The 20,625-nt window shown below is 47.1% G+C and overlaps 1 protein-coding gene across 1 annotated transcript; it reads right to left on the reverse strand.

The window, feature by feature from the left end:
* Positions 1-580: 580 nt before the first annotated feature.
* LOC114090086 (cytochrome P450 4F6) lies at positions 581-18,772 on the reverse strand. The gene is made up of 13 exons (XM_071601616.1): positions 18,693-18,772; positions 18,115-18,313; positions 13,799-13,943; positions 12,399-12,452; positions 12,181-12,308; positions 10,511-10,632; positions 9,556-9,826; positions 9,188-9,254; positions 8,901-9,030; positions 1,614-1,747; positions 1,453-1,517; positions 1,207-1,289; positions 581-854 (listed from the first exon to the last, which is right to left on the reverse strand). Exons 2-13 carry the CDS (start codon positions 18,310-18,312, stop codon positions 677-679), a joined length of 1,575 nt encoding a protein of 524 aa, XP_071457717.1. The 5' UTR covers position 18,313; positions 18,693-18,772; the 3' UTR covers positions 581-676.
* Positions 18,773-20,625: the final 1,853 nt, after the last annotated feature.

Below are 20,625 nucleotides of genomic sequence, written 5' to 3' on the forward strand. Positions count from 1 at the left end.
GGGCTCCAAGGACACCTCTACCGAAAACTGCCTTTTTCAAATTCTACAAATATTCTTTCAAATCTGTTAGCAAATACCCAGGCGAAGATAAGCAGGAACACAAAAATCAGGGCCCCCATGAGTGAAAATCAGCAAAAATGACAGGCAATGTAATAGATGCACAGATACCACAATGATCAGACACACTGTAAAACAACCAGGCTTGTTAGGTTTAATAAACATAGTAATTTAGTAACCATAGAAACAGTAAAAATCCTGAGGTGAGAAAAGATTGGGTGTATTAAGAAGATCAGAATAAAGGTCAGGATGGCAGAAATGTTAGTACTATTAATTGCCTGCATTACAAGAGTCTCAACACGGCCTTCAATCCTGGTTCCTCTCCTGCTCAAACACCTCCCATGGTTGCCTTTGGGCCACACGATGAAATCCATATTTGAGCAACGGGAGAACCTGCCATCAGCGCGGGGCGCTGTAGTCAGCCAGGGACGCTGTCACGGTCTTGGGCTCAAAGACCTCAGCCTCGCCTCCCCCCAACCCACGCGCCCCGTCACCTCTGTCCCCCTGCGCCCCCTGCTGGCGCTCGGTAAAGTTCAAGCACAGGTGATCACCATCTTATTCCCGGGAATCTGCAAAGGTGGGTGGGCGGGTGTTGTGTCCCAGGACAGCTCTCTGAAGGTCACTCGGCACCCGCGCTCAGCGGCTCCAGGCGCAGCCAGAGCCCGCCCTCGGCGCGCAGGATCAGCTCGGGCTTCCTGCGCGGCTCGGTGTCGTCGGGCAGGACGCGGAAGCGCAGCAGCGTCAGCGCCAGCCCCACCTTCATCTCGTTCATGGCGAACGTCTGCCCGATGCAGTTCCTGCAGGCGGGGTGGGGACTCTCACTGTGTCGGGATCCCCATCTGGGCTGCATCCCACCGCTACGAGCTGGGGACCTCCCACCCACCCACCCAGATCAAGCTGAGGGGCAGCGAGGGACGCTGACGCGCCTGGACCACTGTGGGCGTCCCCATGTCTCGGGGCCTGGCCCAGACTCCTGCCCCAGCTCGCACCAGCAGCAGGGAGGGGACTCTGCCACACACACCCCTTTCCTGGGATCCCGTTCCAAACCTCGAGCCCTGACGCACGCGCCCCACAATCAGGCACGGGGCGTTCGGACGAGGCCACTCTGCACACCCTCACCCATCCCGCCTCCATGCCCGCTGCCCTCACCTGGGCCCCGCCGAGAAGGGAATAAAAGCCAGAGGTGACCTCTTCTGGGGGCTGTCTGGGTCGAAGCGCGAGGGGTCATAGACCTGGGGACAGGGCAAGAGAGGGCTGCTGGGAGGGGCCTCTTGGCAGGCACACCAGCCACCCCGGGGGAAGTCGGGCAGGTGCAGTAGAGGCACAGAGTCTGGTGTCCCAGGTCAGGTCCGCGCCCCATCACCAGGCCCCAGGAATGGGGAGGAGGAGCAGCACCTCAGGATCTGGCCAGACAGATGGATTGTGATGGATCCCAAAGATGCTGATAGCACAGACGTTCCCTGTAGGGAAAGAGGGGACAATCAGGATGAGGACCGTGCTGCCCCATGAGACCACCACCGTGCCCAGGAGCCTCCTCCCCCTGCCGTTGTGGGCACCTTTGGGGATGACCCGGCCGTCGGGGAGGGCAACGTCCTGGGTACAGCAGCGGGAGATGATTGTGACTGGGGGGTGCAACCGCAGACTCTCCTTGATGCACATGGTCAGGAAGGGCAACTGGGCCAGGTCGTCCCTAAGGAACCGCCCCCAAACAATTATCCAAGGAGCAAACAGAAAAACTCCCCCAGCCTTACTGCTGCCCCATGAAACCCTCTTGCCACCGCCCTCTGCCCCTCTGTCCTACAACAAAATGAATCCCAGACGGATCAAAGGTTTAAACATTAGAAAATCAAAATTACAAAAATACTAGAAGAAAAGTTGACCTGGTGTTTTTAGAAATATTTCTCAGCAAAATACACCTTTCAAAAGTGTACTCTTAAAAATATTGATATATTTGAAAGAAAGCATTATTAAAATGATAAAATGACTGAACAAAAGCAGAAACAAATATCCTTAAAGGGTTAATAAGGTTATCTGAATGTATAAGATTCACCCACATGCTAGGGAGGCATGACCTATTAACATAAAGGTGTGACTTCTTTCTAAATCAGTATATATCCAATGTGATCCAATAAAAATCTAGTTGGATTTTTAAGCTAGACAATTTTTAATCTTTATTTATTTATTTATTTTTGGTGCAGGAGATCAAACCGAAGGCTTTGCACATTAGAGGCAAGCACTGTTGCAACTAAGCTAGATCCCCAGCCCAATGATCTTATTCCAATTGGAAGGGTTAAAGTTCATCAGGGGCTGGGTCAATATAAAAATAAAAGTATCAAAGAAGAGGAGCCTAATCTACCCATTATTAAGACCTATTACAAAGGTATAGTATTTAAAGTATTTTTTTAAAAAATATATGGTACTGCAACAAGAACAGGAAAATAGATCCATAGAACAAAGTAGAGAGCTTGGAGTCAGACACATCAACTTTAGCATCTGGTAAAGAGGTTCCACACATTCCTGGAAAATGGATATATGGTCTGGTGGAGGTGTTCAGACAACTGGCAATATGGAAACAAAAAGAACTAAATCCTCCTCTACTCCACATGCAGGGTAGAGCCTCCCCCATAACTAAAAGATAAAACTGTAAATTTAATAGCATATCCATCATTTCCAACATTTGTCATATCTTTGTCAAAATTCTCTCTTTCAGCTATTTTGAAATGTATAATACATTGTTGTGCAGAATATCAGAACTATTCCTCCCCCCTAACTATAACTTTGTACCCATTTACAAACTGTCCCCATCAGTCCACCCCCTTCCCAGCCTGAGTAAAGAAAAAAAAACTACAAAGAAGATAACAGATATTTTTGTGACCTAGCAATAAGGAATTCTTAAAATCTCAAAAATACAAACCATAAAACCAAAATTAAAAAGGATAAATACAAACAAAAATGAAGAATTACTATATAATAAAAGATACCATGGACCAAATTCACATTCTGATGAGAGGTTCAGAGATATATGTAGATCTAGAATATACAAGGAATTCCTGCAAATCAACAAACAAAATGACAGGTGACCCAAGAAAAAAATAAACAAAAAGATATAATCTAGGAATTCCCAGAGATCAACCACAAGAGATTTAAGAAGGGGTGCACAGAGTCACTGGTTATCAGAGAAATGGAAGTATTAACAATGAGATGTTACTTCATATCTGTTTGAGGTAGGAATCAACAATGTGAGGAGTGCTGAGGATTGGCTGAGGGGTGTGGAGGGGTTGGTGGATCTCATGCACTGATTGTGGGGATGTGGGCAGGGGCTGCCATTCTGGAGGGCAACTGCCAGTATGTGGTCAAGGAAAAATGGTATGTGTTTACAACCCTTCCAACTGGCTCCCAAGTATGGGTTTCAGAGAGGTCTTCAGACAAGTGGATGAAGAGTCCATACAAAGATGTTTGCTGCAGGGACAGGATGGAAGCAGCCTGAGTGTCCAGCACTTAGGGGACTAAAGAGGAAAGCACCACATGACAGTTAAACACAATAATCTACATGGACTTAGAACCATGGAAGGCTAATAAAATCCCAGTGCTGCATCTCTGGAAAAGGTGAAAATCAGTATCAGAGCTGTGACCCAACAGCATATTTGCAAAGTTTATAATATACCCACTTCAACAACAAATTTTACAAAATAAAAGCATCAGTTTCTTTAGAATCACATTAGGGAAGACTAGACTTGGGATAAATGGGAGAAAATAAGTATTGCACAGTAAAATGATGACATCTAGTCAGGAATTTGGAGAGAGTGGTTAATTAAACTCCTGGAAACTGAGGAGTTTAATTTGAAAAATATTAATTATTTAAAAATTTCAAGGTTATTTTTTCAGGCTAGCCAATTGGATTATAGCTATCATGTGGAAAAATAAGAAGTCAAGAAAAAAATGTAAAAGCAAAATAAGTAGATGAGACAAACTTTATCGAATATGAAGTGTTCTTTAAAGTAATGATAATAAAGATTCTTGGAGCTTATTATCACTAAATAAATACATGGCACAGAGTAGAGTCCAGAAATAAACTCAAATACATATAAATGAAGTTGGCTTATTATGAAGCAACTGTTTAAAATCCTAAGGTAATTTCATTACATTCTGTTGGGACAATTAGCTATTTGGGAAAAAATAGATTCTTACCTCAGTACTTATACCTCAGTACTTAAACAGTACTTATAGATTTCATAGGGAAATGTTAAATATAAAAAGTAAATAAAATGTTAAATAAATAAACTATATTTGAAAAGAAATAAACCCTTTAGGGGAAAACACACAAGAACTTTACATTTTAAAATTAAAATGTGATGGGGCTGGGGTTGTGGCTCAGCAGTAGAGTGCTCGCCTAGTATGTGCAGGGTGCTGGGTTCTATCCTCAGAACCTCATAAAAATAAATAAAATAAAGTATTGTGTCCAACTACAACTAAAAAAAATGCAAAAAAATTAAAGTGTGAAATGTTTAGTAACACAAATTTAAAAATAAACAAAAACAGGAGCTAAAAAAGAATTAATAAATTTGACTACAAATAGATGAATCAAACCAAAATAAATAAACCCAAACAAAAAATAAAGTCAAAGATAATTTGGGGAAGGATATTGCATGGCAGAAAAAAAGAGCTAATTTGGGGCTGGGGTTGTGGCTCAGTGGTAGAGCGCTTGCCTAGCATGTGTGAGGCACTGGGTTCAATTCTCAGCACTGCATTTAAACAAATAAATAAAGGTCCATCAATAATATATATATATATATATATATATATTTTTTTTTTTTTTAAGAGAGAGAGAGAGAGAGAATTTTTTAATATTTATTTTTTAGTTCTCGGCGGACACAACATCCTTGTTTGTATGTGGTGCTGAGGATCGAACCCGGGCCGCACGCATGCCAGGCAAGCGTGCTACCGCTTGAGCCACACCCCCAGCCCATATATTTTTTTTAAAGAGCTAATTTTACTAATATGTAAAGAGTTCTTATACATCAATAAGAAAAACTAAAAATCCCAAAGTAGAAAGGATAAATTTTATGTGAACTGACATATCACATAATAAGAAATATGCATGGCTTATCAACAGATGAACCCAAAGCTCAAGATTACTAGTGCTTAATTGATGTTCATTAAAATAACAAAGAATTATATTTCACTTATCAGATTGGCAAATATTTTAAAGTTTCTTAGTGTAAACTCTTGGTAAGCACTCAAGGAATGGAGCATTCTCACAGTTTCTATGTAAGACTGGATTTTCCAAGAGCTATTAAGTTATAAAAGTCAAGTACCTTTTCTTTAGCAACTGCATTTCTAGGACTTTGTCCTGCAAAGGTATTCACATGTTTAAGCAAAGTGTCAGTATACACAGATATTTACTATGTTGTGTTTGTGATAGCAAAACAATGGAAACTGTACAAATTTCCATTGAGGGGGGAATGTTTTGATAAGGATATGGTGGAATACTAAATAGCTACCTGAAAGGTAGAAATAGGTATCACTAGTCCTATCACACTCTAGAGGATAGACTGGTACAGAAATACTAAAGGGAATTCAGCAATATTTTTTATAATTGAAAATGTTTACATAAATGTCCCCAACAGAGTTGTGAGATGAATAAACTACGGCATGCTCCATAGCACTCAAAATAAGGAGTCTCAAGACACAGTGTTGAGTGTAAAAACAAGGGCATATTTATACACATCTATAGAATCAGTGTCAAGAAAAAGATCTGGAAGGACATGTGACAAATTTCTGGCTCTAGGGACCTCTCAGGAGACAAGAGACAGGATCAGGTGTGGGGAAGAGGCTAACAAGATCATCTGCATCCATGAATGAAATTGGAGAGCATTATGTTAAGTAAAATAAGCCAAACACACATAGACAAGTACTGTCTCACTTAGAAGTAGAATCAAGAGCAATTGAACTCCTAGGAGCAAAGACTAGCATGTTGTTATCAGAGGCTGTGAGGTGGGAGGATGGGGAAGTGATAGTCCAAAGGTCCAAAGTCTCAGCTAGATAGGGGAAAGAAGGTTGTTGTTTGTGATTGGATTGAACCAGAGGGTGCTGTACCACTGAACTACATCCCATCCTTTTTAGTTTTTGAGACAGAGTCTTGCTAAGTTTCCCAGGCTGGTCTTAAACTATGATTCTCCTGACTCAGCTTCCAAATTGCGGAGATTACAGGCATGTGCCACAACTCCCAGCGAGCTTCATTATTTAAAGATCAATTGAACCGATGGGCTGGGGATGTGGCTCAAGCGGTAGCACACTTGCCTGGCATGCGTGCGGCCGGGTTTGATCCTCAGCACCACATACGAACAAAGATGTGTCCGCCAATAACTAAAAAATAAATATTAGAAATTCATTCTCTCTCTCTCTCTCTAAAAAAAAAAAAGATCAATTGAACCGAATAGTAAATGTGGCTAATGATTGAGTGCTATACATTCCAAAATTGCTAAGAGAGTAAGTTTTCAAATAGTTTCATTATAAAAGAATGTTAAGTAGTTGAGGTGATGGGTATGTTAATTAGTTTCATATAATCATTCTACATTATATTAAAAATCATAACATCTCTTTCCACCCCATATATATATATATATATATATTTTAAAATTTTTAAGTTTTAAAAAAATTAAAGAGAGGGGCTGGGATTGTGGCTCAGCAGTAGAGTGCTCGCCTAGCACGGGCGGGACCCAGGTTTGATCCTCAGTACCACATAAAAATAAAGGCATTGTGTTGTGTCCATCTACACCTAAAAAATAAATATTAAAAAAAGAGAAACGTAATTTATAATGTTTCAGTGTTTCAATTTCTGAAAAGGAAAAAAAATGTGTTCCCATGATTGTCTTGACAATTCAAAGTTATCTTTCAAATTTTGAGTTAAAAAAAAAAAAGAAAAGACCTTGAAGCGCTATTGCTTCAATGTGGGAGCTGAGGGCTCTGTATCTCCTCCCAGCTGAACAGAAATGGAGGGAAGGAAAGAATGAGCAAGAGGAGAGAATGTGAACAGACCCAGCATTGTCTGGAAAGACACAGGCAATCATCAAAAGCAGGAAGGGGACAAATGATGGCCTAAACAATACAAAAGGGTTATAATGAATTATTTGAACTTTTACCAAGGGCATAATTATTTGAAGGTGGAGGAATCAAAAAACATCATCTGTACTGGGCAAAGATTTAAAGTTGAGGACACTTTCCAAAATGTCTGACCAGTCCAATACCTCTTCCCCATCCCTGGACCCCCTGGGCCCCACCTCGTCCCCTCCAATTTGCCCTCATAATCACAGAGAAATGTTTCTTAATGCCCAGATCTGATCTGCCCCTCCCTTACTCAAATATCTGCCATGGCTCCTCATTGCCCTCTGGGTTAGTCATGAATCTTCCTTTAAGTAAGAACTTACTTTCCAGCTGCAAGAAATGCACTTATCTGTCAGCCTCCAGCTATGGGGTCTTCAGGCTCTATCACACAGCATCCAAGCCACAGCCTCGCTTTCCCAGACAGCACCTAGCCAATAATTGACCATGCTGATCCACAAGCACATGAGCATCTGTGCCCAATGTCTGGCTCCCCTAACAGCAGCATCCCTGCCCACTTTAATCTTTCTTCTAATATGGGATTCCAAAGGACTCAAACTGACACATTTTTGATTAAAGTCCAAACATGGTTTTCAAAGCATTGCAAGCAGGGCATCTGATACCACCCCCAGGAGTCTCTCTGTTCTTGACACTGCTTCACAAAGATTCAGCCACTGCTTCCCCTGAACCCTAAAACATGCCAGGCTTCTCGTACAAACTCCCAACCTAGCCTCTGCACAACCGTCCCCCTTGACCAGCTCTTCTGATCCCCACATTCAATATGGAAAATCTGTATTCACTGTCTCATTACCAGTCTGGCCTCCATTCTTTCTGCCCCAGCTTTGTCCAGGTAGGATTAAAAATGAAAAAGGAAAGATGGGCATGCAAGCATGTACCCAGAGTGCCAGCAACTCTGGAGTCTGAGATGCTGGGATCATTTGATCCCAGGAGTTTGAGCCTGGACAACATAGCAAGACCCCATTGCAAATAAGTAAATATGAAAGTAAATTCTAAAAATGGGACTGGACACATAGTTAGGAGATGGCAGGGCTGAAAATATGGATGTGTTTACCAAGTGAAGAGATGAATGAGTTTTGCCCACTGAGATCTTTGTGAACTCTTGGAATAGCCTGCAAGTTTTTTAAAAGAATAAAAATTAAAGCCAGACATGGTGGCATACACCTATAATCCCAGCGGCTAGGGAAGCTGAGGCAAGAATATCATGAGTTCAAAGCCAGCCTCAGCAACAGTGAGGCGCTAAGCAACTCAGTGAGACCCTGCCTCTAAATATAAAGTACAAAATAGGGCTGGGGATGTGGATCGGTGGTCGAGTGCCCCTGAGTTCAATCCCCGGTACCAAAATAATAATGATAATAATAATAATAATAATAATAATAATAATAATAAAGAGGAGTAAATGTCTTAGGGAAATGCAAGTTTAGACAGAAGTGCAAAGCAGAGGAGGATGGTTCATTTACTGAATCCATGCTGGGTGGCATCTGCTCGACTTATATTGTCACTAGTTCTCCAAGTAACTCTATGGGGTAGAGATGCCCTCCAGTTTACAGGTAAGAAAAGAGATTCAGAAAAGGGAATTGATTTTGCTAAATGTTGCGTAGCAAGTTCAAAAAGTGATACATGTGGATTCCCAGATAACTCCCAGCAAAAACATCTTCCTGTTCCCCACCTAGGAAGCAGGGCCCATGATAGGGGCTCAGGGAGGGCCTTGAGGACTCACTCACCACTCAATCTCCTTAGGATCACGGTCGCTCAGCAGGTCTTGCACCTCCTTCCGGCAGCGCTCCTGGTATTCTGGGTGCCTTGCCAGGTTGTACAGGGCCCAGGAGAGACCACTGGCCGTGGTGTCATGGCCTGAGGGGCAGTCAGGCAGCCTTGGGCCTCTGGGCTGCTTCAGCACCAGAGGGTGGACAGCGCCCAAGCATTGAGGTCCTGGGAAGGGTGGGGAAAGGGGAGGAGGGACAGAATGCCATGACCCCACCCCCTCTGTACTGCCACATTAGTCCCTCACCTCCAAACATAAAGGTGTCAGCCTCCGCTCGTATGTCCTCATCTGACAACTTCTTCCCATTTTCATCCTGGACACAGGACAAGACCCTCAAATCAGACCAAGTCTAACAGCACCTGGGTCTAAGCAGGGTCCGTCTCTTATCATCTCCAGAGCCTGACCTAGTTCTTCCTCCCGTGTTTCCTGCCTCTGTGCTCCTCAGAGGCAGCCTTCTACAGCGTGACCTCCAGCACTTATCTCTGACTGGTCTCTCCTTTCCTCAAGCACCTTCCATGGCTCCCCACAACCTTCTCAATCCCGTTCAACTTCTGTCTAATATTTACCATTAAGGTCCACGCTACCTCTTCAATTCAAGTCTCAGGGAAGCCCACCTTGGACAGCAGGAGCAAATCAATAAAGTCCACAGTCTTAGACTTGGCCTTGGCCTTGAGGAAATCATCAACATCCTGGGCAGCCAGAGTGCAGCGCCGCTCCTGGATGACCGCATCTGTGAAGTCGTGCACCAGGTCGCACGCCCTGCGGAAGCGGCGCCCATCAGGAGTGAGGTAGTACAGAAAGTCCCAGTACAGGAAGATCTGGTGGTGCCGTTTGGTTACGAGGGCACTGAGCTCCAAGATGGCGGCAATATATTCACTGGGCTGCCTGCAGGGCCAGGACAGAGGGGAAGCAGCTCCTTAGCACACAGGGAGCACTCCCAGCCAGGGTCCCAGGGCCACAAACCATCCAGAAAGGCATGCTGCCAAGCACAGTCCTCTGTGCCACTCTCTCTGAGCTGGCTCACATCCCAGGTGTCCGGGGCAGAGCATGGGCCTGATGCTTATCTCCTCGCCCTCTTATTCAACATCTGCTCCTGCCCATTCTTCCTTGGTTTCTCCTGAATCTGCCCCATTTTCTCCACCAAGACCTCCTCCTCTCTAGGTTTCCTTGCATCCTGTGTCTATGCGACCATCAGTCTTCCAGGGAATCAAACATCCAAGTTCAGCTCTGACCATGACTCTCACCTGCTCCCACACCTTCTATGGCTCCCTGGGAGCCCCAGGATAAAGTTCACACCCCTTTGCCTGGCTACTCAGTGTCCTCAAGATCTAGCCACTCCTTCCCTCCAACCTCATTTCCAAGGGGTATCCTCACTACTCTTGCACACGCTCTGCTGTGAGCCCACTTGCCCTTGCTCACACAAGTCCGCTACCTGGAAAGACTACTATCTCTTCCCCTCCCTGTCCTTCAGTGCCCAGTTCTGACCCACCCCCTCCAGAAGCTTCCACTGATTCCTCTGGTCAGTCCTTCCTCCTCCACCAATTTCCCAGGCCCTGGGCAAGAACTCACTCCTGACAATTGCTGTCGAAGCTGAAGACGCATTTCTGCAGACTGTCCAAGGTCATGAGGCTGATGTGCTCAAACATGTCCAGACGGGCACTGCCCTCTGAGATCAGTCGTTGCCACTTGGCCTGGCCAGAGAAGGGAACAGGGCTGGGGCTTGGCCTTGGCTCCCAGAGCCCTTGCTCAACTACTCCTACCAGGATGGACTCCCCAGAACCAGCCTTTTGGTCCTGTGCCTGTGGCTCCCAAACCCAGAAGGGACCAGGTTTGGTGAGAGCAGAAGCTGTTCCTAGTAGGAGCTGAAGACTCAGGTGGGAGTCAGGAGACCTGAGCTCAAGTCCAGCTCTGCCCCCCATGCTCCATGCACCTGGGCAACTCACTGCCCTCCCCCAGGTCAGTAACCTGCCAAGTCTTCAGCAACATTTAGTTAAGTTTACCTGGTTCAATGTCACATAAACCAGGTTAGAATGCCTGCTCACTTACTGCTGGGTAAACTTGGACAAGATCCATAATCTCTCTGACCTTTGGTTTCATCATTCAATGTGGCAATCATAATCCTCTCTACCTCAGAGGGTTGTGAAAATCACATTAGCACAGGGTTTCTGTATATAGTCAGTGTGGAGTAAGTGTTGGCTAGCATTATCATCTTCATTAGCATAATGAAGGATTTGGAAATGTTGCAAAATTCATTTATTTATTTATTTTTAGTACCAGAGATTGAGCCCAGGCGTGCTTAAACAGTGAGTCACACCCTCAGTACTTTTTTTTTTTTTTTTGAGACAGGGTCACACTAAGTTCCTTACAGCCTCAGTATGTTGCTGGCTTTGAACTCATGATCCTCCTCCCTCAGCCTCCTGAGTTGCTGGGATTACAGATGTGCACTACCGCACCCAGCTTTCCCTAAAATTTCTGAACACGGCCCTTCCCTGCTTAAGACACACTACCGTCCAACAAAGCACAGTCTTAGCCTTTGAGACTTTGTAGCTCCTTCCATTAGGAAGTGGAGACTTTTTTTTTTCCATCTCTTGAACCTAAGCTGGATTTGAGACTTGCTTTGGCCCATAGAGTATGTTCAACACCAGCCTCAGCAACTTAGTGAGGCCCTAAAACAACTTAGCAAGACCATGTCTGAAGGGGCTGGGGCTGTGGCTCTGTGGCTGAGCACTCCTGGGTTCGATCTCCAGCACACACACAAAAAATCATGTGCTAGTTCTAAAACTAAGCATAGAGAGGGACTGAATGTTTCTTCTCTCTCTCTCTCTCTCTCTCTCTCTCTCTCTCAACCCAGTCTCTGCCACGCTAGCAAGCCCAGGCTTGGTAGATAAGAAACAAATGGAAGAGTCCCACTGGACCACTAAAGCCAATGAGTTTTAAAATAGTAGACTGTGCAGAAAGAACTACTGTATACAGCATTACTGTGTTGAGTTTCTAGGGCTTCTGTGAGGGACACTAGAAACTAATGCCTTAGAAGCACCCACTATGTGCCAGGACCATAGCTCTGTGACATCATCTTGACCTCATTTTAAGTAGAGGTTATTACTCCCAATTTACAGATGAGGAAACCAAGACTTGGAGAGAAAAAGCTATAGCCCCAAATCTACCAGCAGAAACAGGTCTGCTGGTCTGTTGGGAGCCACTCCCCCTTTCTAGCTGGGCCCTGGGTTCAAGGAACTCACATGCATGATGTCCACACTCTGGTTGAAAATCTTCATGTAGTGCTTCAGGATGTTGAAGTGGAAGGCAGGTGTCAGCAGGCGCCGGCGGTGGCTCCACTTGTCACCGGCACTCAGCAAGAGCCCATCCCCTGGTAGAGCAACCATGGGCAGTAGGCAAGGCAACACCATTCCCTGGCCCCCCAGGTTGTCCCCAATCCCTTTCACCTGCAGTTACTCACCCAGCCAGGGTCTCAGGTAGCCATAGAAAGCCATTTCCTTGGGTACAACCATAGCTGGCAAAAGTGAGCATCATCAGGGCCCATGGAGTGAGGGAGGGTGGAGATTCCCAGCCAAGGGTCTGCACTTCCCTCCTCTGAGCCCAGAACAGCAGGAAGAGAGCCAAGAGCATAGGAATCAGGAAGGAGTGAGGAACTAGGGGCACCAGACCAGGCTGCAGAAGCAGAGGTTCAGCACCCTCCAGCAGGCCTTGACAGAAGGCCTCCGTGTTCTCTCTCACTCGAGAATGGCCCGGCACTCTACAACACGCCTTTCCAGGGACTAGAATGCCTGTCTCAGCACTCTCTGACATCTCCTGACATGCTGGGGACATATGTCATGGATACAACATGTGTTACCATGACCCACCACTACACAACATACATGATCTTCCCCAACATGATACCACATGGTCTGAAATAGACAGTCTAAGACAGTCTGACATGAACCAAATGTGACCTACATATGATCCCCAGACAGGATTTAAATGTGGTCCCATTAACATTCCAGATGTGACACAGGGATGACCCAGACTGTCTCAGTGTCCTCCTCTACTCCACACTAAGCACTAAGTGTTAGGGCTCCTAGAAAGACCAGAGGATCCACCTCCCTGCTCAGAGGCTGAGCTTAGGGACGCTTCCATCAGAGGCAGCTGAGACATACCAGAGTGCACAGAACTAAGGAGGAGGCCTTGGTATGTGGGGTGAACTTGAGAAGTCCTAGCACCTCCCTGAGCCCCAGTTTCCTTACCCAGGAACCGCCTGTCTTACAGCTAGTAGATAAATGTCTTCCGTTTCAGCTGCTGGACCCTTTCTCTTGGAACCAGCACCTCACACCTTCCCCAGCCTTAATCCAAGGAGCTGAGAGGTGGTTCCACCATCCAGAGCTGAGCTAGGCCTCCACAGTCAAGTCACAGTGACTAAGTGAAGCATGGGTTCTTCACTCAAATGAGGCAAATTTAAGAGAATCCTGGAACTACAGGGAATTTTCCCCAGGACTTGAGATCCTAGGACTCATCTTTAGCAGCATAAGAGTGAAGCCATCACAGGAGGAAGCAGAACTGAGATGAAGACTCTTGCTGGTATTGTTTGAAGAACTGGATCCAGCTTATCTGAAGACATTCTCCTGCCCTTTTCTTTGCTTAGACCACACCGAGTTGAGTTCCATCACTCACAACTGAAAAAGACCTGAGCCCCCAGAGAGGGCCAAGACCCTGTCCAGAGTCACTTGCCTGTGATAGGCAGAGCCATGGTCTTTATTGGATATCGCCCCTTCCCCGGCTCAGCCTGGCCTATCCAGAGGTGGGAAGGGCTGGGAACAGGAACAGGGAAAAGAGGCCAGGGGTCAGGACTGGGAGAGATACCTGGGGCCTGGAGCAGGGGGGCAACGAACTTAGGGTGGACAAGCCGCAGGACGGGGTAGAGGGGCCCGACCCACCAGAGGTGGACATCACGGAAGCAGTGGCCCAGCTCCTCCACCAGCTGCATGCCTTCTTCATTGTTCTGGGCCTGGGGAAGGAGAGGGCTGAGGCCAGTCCTGCCAGGGGACTGGGATTCCACCACAGCCCCACCTCTTACCCCTTCCACCTGAACTGTTCTCGTCTGTCTCTGTTTCTGTATCTCTATCCATGTGTCTATCCATGTGTCTCTGAACCCTCCCCCTCTTCATCTCTCTTTTCCTAGATAGGTATACAGACGATGAATGGATGGATGATGGATGATGGATAGATAGATAGATGTGATGTATTGTGAATAGATTATAGATAGGTATGATAGATAAAATGGTGAAGGCGTTCCTACACCCGCTGTCTGACAGGGTCACAGCGTGGGGGATGCTGCGGCAGGGCCACACCATCTGGAAACCGGAACCATTAGGAATGTTAAGTGTTTTGTTTATGATCCTCATGATATGGATAACAGGGCATACATCAATCAATAATAGAAGTACGTATGGCCTGAGATTGCAGGAAAAGTCCCAGAACGAGACGAAGGATGCAATTGAGACATGCCATGAGGTGCGTTTCAGTGTCTCTCAGGATACAGGCAATGGTGTTATTCCTCAAGCTTAAACAACAGAAATATTTATCCCATGGTTAACGATTTACACTAGCCCCCCCAACCCCATCCAAAAGCCACAACCTGTACAACAGCCTAGCTACAGAAAAACAATTGCTGTGCCAACAGTACAAGGACCACCGTGTAGCTTATGGTATCCCCTCGAGGACAAGAGGCGAATAAAAATACATTACCCCAACCAATAGACCCTCCTTTGCCTTATGCAGAAACTTATGATGAAAATGGAAAACACGTAGTTAATATAAATGACAAATGAGTTGAGGTGTAAAGCCTGCCCTTTAGTTAAAGATTACAAAGACATAGGAATTGGTGTGTTTTGACCAAGGATCAAGGAAGTTCTTTAAGAAAGCAGTTGAATAGGTCATATGAAAAAAAGGAAATTACCTTGGAAATTAAAAATAGAATAATGTAAAATTAACATAGATATAGTTTAGAGGCACTTCGGAGTAGTAGGCTTTTAAATAATAGACTTTCACTACTTTAAGTGTGTTTTACTGGGATTTTAGTTTAGAAGTAAGAAAGCTTACCAATAATCATAAGTCTGCTTTAAAGTTAAAGGTTAATGAAATAATTATAGGTATGCTTTAAAGTTAGAAGTGAATAATAGGTCAGGAGTCATGTAGTCTAGTTGCATCCCCTAGCACCTAGTGATTGACATGAAAACGTAAAAGCTTAATCATGATTGTCTAAGGTTACAGAAAAATATTTTGAACAATGTACTCAATATCTTAGGTAATCATTGTATGTCAGAAAAGATTGTAATTCTTAAAAATTATGTAAATCAAAAAAGTTTCCGCCTCAGGGTTATACAAAAGTACATACAAGAGGAAGTGAGGGGAAAGGGAAAAATAATACAAGGGGGACAAATGAATGACAGTAGAGGGGGCAGAGAGAGAAGAGGGGAGGGGAGGGGAGGGGAGGGGGGATAGTAGAGGATAGGAAAGGCAGCAGAACACAACAGACACTAGTATGGCAATATGTAAATCAATGGATGTGTAACTGATGTGATTCTGCAATCTGTATATGGGGTAAAAATGGGAGCTCATAACCCACTTGAATCAAAGGGTGAAATATGATATATCAAGAACTATGTAATGTTTTGAATAACCAACAATAAAAAATTAAAAAAAAAAAGTTTCCGGCTTTGAAACTATCCATTAACTACCTGAGAAAACACCTGTTAAAAGGTATAAAAATAAAGGTCCCTCCAGGGGCAGAGAGATGTCTTCTGGAAGTTGCTCTACTCTTCTTTTGTCGATGCCACTCTTCCTTCAGGACCACCCTGGACCTCTCTCCACCCCCCCCACCCCCACCCCCCTGCGGGGGCTGGACCTCAGCAATAAGAGATACAAAGATGGATACATAGATTAGTGATTGATGTGATGCATTATAGACAGATAGGGATACAGAGATGAACGTACAGATGATTGACAGATGGAGAAATGATAAATTAAATATAGATAAGATAGATACATTGCTAGATAATGACACATTATAGGCAGGTAAGATGAATAGATAATATATCGAAGAGATTAAAGATAAATAAGTAGCTAACAGAGGTAGAGATTAAATAGATAGATACTTGTGTCTGCATTTGTTTCTTTACTCCAGTTTATCTGTCCTTCTGTGTGTTTTTCCATCTTTTCTCCTCATTCTGTCTCTGTTCTGCCTCCCTCCCCCTTCCATGTGTATGTGCATCTCTGTCTCTATGTCTCTGATTATTCTTATCTCAGCTCCCCATCTCTCTCTCTCTCTCTCTCTCTCTCTCTCTCTCTCTCTCTGTCCTCCCCACCAACACCTTAAGATTCACTCCCATTCATTGTGGACTCATAGCTATTTCACTCCATCCGACTTTCTCCCTTGTCCCCAAACCCCAGCACAGCCTCTTGCCACTAGCTCTGGTTCCTCCCCAGCTTGGCAGAAAACAAGTTTAGAGGCGGTTCTAATCTTAGTCCCCAGCTCAGGAGAGATGTGAACTTGGAACTCACTTCAGGAGGGAACTGATGGTCAACTTAGGAGCTGGACCCCTGGCCAAGGAGGTGGCTTCAGGAGAGAGAGGAGGAGGAGAATTTGAGATCCCAGAGAATCCCATATGAAAAGCCTGGGGAAACAGCCGGAGGGAGATAGAGGGGCCACAGGGAGCTCAGGGGACACCAGGGGAAGGTGTCATCCAGGAACCAAGAGAAGAGGAGGTCCCTGGGCATGGGACAGTTAGCATAGCAGAGAACTTCTGGGAGATGGATGGGATGGGGCTGGAGATGTCCATGGGACTTAGGGAAACTGGAGGTCATGAGGGTGGTAGGGGTGGGGACCAGATGAGGAATGAGCAGGGAAAGGGAGGCCACGAACAAAGGGGAGTCTTCGTCCTTGAGGCTGATCAAGGAGATGGGAGGTTTGGTGCAGAGTGAATCTGATTAGAGGTGAGTGGAGAGGAATCTACATGGAACCTAACTGTCCAGTTCTGTGACCTTCTCCAGCATCATTGTGGAGGAGACCTCAGAGAACATGGTTGGCTGAGTTTCTCCAAAGCAATTTTTTTCCCCAAACATCCATGTAGAAAAGCCCAAACAGCAAGAGACTGCAGCTTGTGAGTCATGATAGGAACTGAGCTAGAGGTGGTCGAGGAAGGAGGATTGGAAAGAAGTTGTTGGACTAGGATGCAGAGGGGATGGAAGTCCTGAGGGTGATGAGAGGAGGTGAACAAGAAAGCGGGAAGGAGAGTTGTAGTGAGAGGCGGCCACACATCATCAGTGGCACTGGCGGTGATGCTCCAGCAAGTAACAGCAAAGCCAAGGTATGGTTCTGGAAACAGCAGATGCCCACAACACAGAGCAAAGGCCTCTGGGAATGAGGCCCAGGATGGTGAGTGAGGAGCCCCATCCCAGCAGGCGTAGCCACCACGGCAGAGGCCACAGCAATTCTTTCTGGAAAAGAAAGTGGCTGGGTGCTGCTCAGTGACAGAGGATTCACGGAGCACGTGTGCAGCCCTGGAAAGAGAGGAAGGGAGGGAGAGAGAGGTGAGAGAGGGGGATAGTGGCCGACTTGGGTCCATTGATACATCTTGGCGGTGGAGGGCAGGATAAGAAAAGAGAAGTTCCTGAGAAGTTGGAGTGGGAAGAAACCGCGGGCCCAGCTGTGTCCCTGTGGGGATGTGGGGAGGGGGAGGTGGGTCACAGCTCATTCATGCAGAGAACTGGCAGCCCTGAGGCCAACAGAGATGGGCCAGGCAGGAAGTAGACCCTGGATAATGCCCCACGGAGGCCACAAATCCAAGGGTGGAGACTGTGGACTGGCCGGGGGTCCCAGCTCTGTGCAGTCTTCCCCGGGAGCCCCCCAAGCAGGACAGGATGCACTAATGGGAGGAAGGCAGTAACCCATGTGACCCAAAGCAGTGGGGTAGGGAAGGGAAAGAAAGAGAAAGGGCTCAGGGCAGGAGGGGGACAGAGAAGAGGGAAGGCATCCAGTGGCGCAGAGGAAAAAGAGGTTGCCCACCGTCTCCCTCACTTCTCCGAGTCCACTCCCTGGTCCCAACTCTCTGAACCCACTCCCGCCTCTCAGAAAGTCCACCCACTCTGATGGTCCAGACGCAGTATGCCACACTCACCAGGCCTAGGTGACCCCAAAACCAGTTCCGTCTGGGGGGCTGTGGGAAGCATCGGAGGCGGTAGCAGTTGTCATAGAAAGTGTAGATCTTGGTCAGGATGCGGGCCAGGAACCAGGAGGCCCCGGCCAACAGCAGGAGTTGCCAAGGAGAGGCTGCCCAGGGCCCCAGTCCCAGCCAGGACAGGCTCAGCTGCGGCATCCTGCAGGGAAGATGGGACAGACGGTGAGCTACTGAGGCCCTGGAAAGGGACAGGAAACTCCAGCGACACTGGACAGGGGTGGAGACTTCAAGAAGGGGGTAGGACTGAGAGGGGGAAGACCCAGGGCAATCCAGAGAAGAGGCAGTGAGAAAGGAGAAGAGAGGGAGAGAGAGAGAGAGAGAGAGAGAGAGAGAGAGAGAGAGAGAGAGAGAGTCTGTTCAAAGCCCAGAGGGGCTCAGCCTGAATCATGGGGAAGTGGCCAGGGACTCGGTTACCCAGACACCAGGCCAACACGCTCCCGGGAGCCTCCCCAGCCTTGGGCTGATGTCACCCTCCCCATTCCAGGCCAAGGCCCCCCTCTCCCACCCCTGCTTGGCACCTTCTATCAGGAGTAGCCCGTCCCCCACAATCTCCTTTCCCCTCCTCTAGGACCTCTTTGTCCCTGGCTCCCGACCTGTAGGAGGCTGCAGGAAGCTGGCCTGGGCAGGGCTGAGCCAACCAATCCCCACAGGCTTGACTGCCTCCTCCCTGCCTGGGAAGGCAGCCAGGACATGGGGGAGGAGCCAGCTGGGTGCAGAGGAAGCCACCTCAGGGTCACAGGCATGGGTGGATCCTCAGGATTTCATGCCTTCTGCCTGATTTAGGGGCAAAGGTAGCTCTGGGCCCCCAGGTTGATAGCAGCCTCTGCCTCTCGAAGCCCAAGGGATGGCAGGCAAAAGCAATGAAAAGAGTTTGGGTGCCCCGAAGCCAGGGCCAGGTTCCTGGCTCCTTGAGCTCCTCTTCAAGAATAGATGGGGAGGGCATCCTGCACCATCTCTCAGGGCAGAAGGAGGAGGCTCAGAGAGGAAGACCTGTGCTCACCAGAGGCACGGCCTGGCAAGAGTACAAGTCCTGCCTCTAGCCAGCCCAGGACTTTTATTGAGACACGACTTCAAGGAGCAGGAACAAAGAATCCAACAGCGTTAATTTATCTGGGTCAGATTCTGGAGATAAAGAGCCCAGCTGGAAAAGCACATCTGTAGGCTCAGCATTGGAGGTCAGAGGACAGAGGGACATGTAAGGTTCAGAGGGACCATGAGTGAAAGGGGTCCAGGCTGCCCAAGTGGAGTCCTCGTTCTGTCATGGGAAATGCTGGTCCTCTCTGGGCTCAGTTTTACCATCTGGGAAATGGGATGTTGGGTTTTGTTGTTTTTGGTTTTGAGACAGGGTCTCCCTGAGTTGCCCAGGCTGACCTCCAACTTGCAATCCTCCTGCCTCAGCCTCCTGAGTAACAGCTTGTTCCGCTGCATGCCCAGCAGGATGTTGGCCTTAAAGCGGGTACGTCCTGTCCAGAAACTGTCCTGAATTCCCCTTTATGGTAGTCTTGGCTCCTCTGAGACCTCCCCTTAGTCAGGCTCCAAATGAGAGTGAGTTTGGAGGGTGGAGCTGTTGAGGGAGAGAGATAACGATGATCAAGTTTCCCCCAGCAATTGACCAAATGTTGGGAGATACCAACACTTGCCCTCCTGCTCCCCATGTGCCTTCTAGCCCTTGCTGACCCAGCTTCAGGTCCTGAAGGACTCAGAGCCCTTTGCAACTTGGGGTGTGCTGCCCCAGATTCTCCCTTCTCTGTGGAGGAATATCCACCTGGTGGTAGGTTCCTCCAGAGAAGAGCCAGGCGGAGGGGGGAAAGCAGCAGAGTTGAGCAGCCAGGTCTGGGGAGACGCAGGAGGGAAGGAGAGAAACCAGAAGTCACTTCCTTCAGCCACACAGTTAAGTAGTGAAGCAGGACAGCTAAGCAGTTGAAAGTGAGTCCTAGCACGCAGGAGGTGCTCATTAAGTATTTAGGAATGAAGAACTTCCGCAGTCGGGAGGTCTAAGAACCCGCCACCCACACTGTGACTGTTAGGACAGCAGCATCGGCTTTACCGGCTGCACTTTGGAAATGCAGAATCCCAAGGTCTAACCCAGACCCTCAAATGGGTGCAAATTCTTTGTCATTGTCCCCAATGGAAGGATGAGCTAATTTCCTTTCCCTTGAGTCTGGACTGGCCTGGGGCTGCTGAGCCAATAGATAGCTGTGGAGGTGATGACATGTCGCTTATGTTGTGGGGAATTAGAGTAAAACCTGCTAGAGAGTGACTGGCTGAGGGGCTGGTTGGAACTCAGTGATCAAGAAGGACTCCCCAAGAGGTGGCCTTTGAGTAGAAACCTGAATGAAATGGAGAAATGGGCCAGGGGTGAGGCAGAGCATCATGGCGGGGGGCTCATGGCAGAGCTCACTTCATGGTGACCAGGAAGCAGAGAAAGAGGAAAGGGCTGGGTTGCAATGT

Source organism: Marmota flaviventris, chromosome 1, assembly GCF_047511675.1.
Source record: "Marmota flaviventris isolate mMarFla1 chromosome 1, mMarFla1.hap1, whole genome shotgun sequence".
NCBI classification, from domain to species: Eukaryota; Metazoa; Chordata; class Mammalia; order Rodentia; family Sciuridae; genus Marmota; species Marmota flaviventris.

Excerpts from the sequence above, each read along its gene's own strand:
- LOC114090086 (XM_071601616.1), bottom strand. The coding sequence starts at position 18,312 with ATGCCGCAGCTGAGCCTGTCCTGGCTGGGACTGGGGCCCTGGGCAGCC. Across the intron at positions 13,944-18,114 it reads TTTGGGGTCACCTAGGCCTG|GCCCAGAACAATGAAGAAGG; the intron begins GTGAGTGTGGCA and ends CTCCTTCCCCAG. Across the intron at positions 1,748-8,900 it reads GATCCTAAGGAGATTGAGTG|GGACGACCTGGCCCAGTTGC; the intron begins GTGAGTGAGTCC and ends GCGGTTCCTTAG.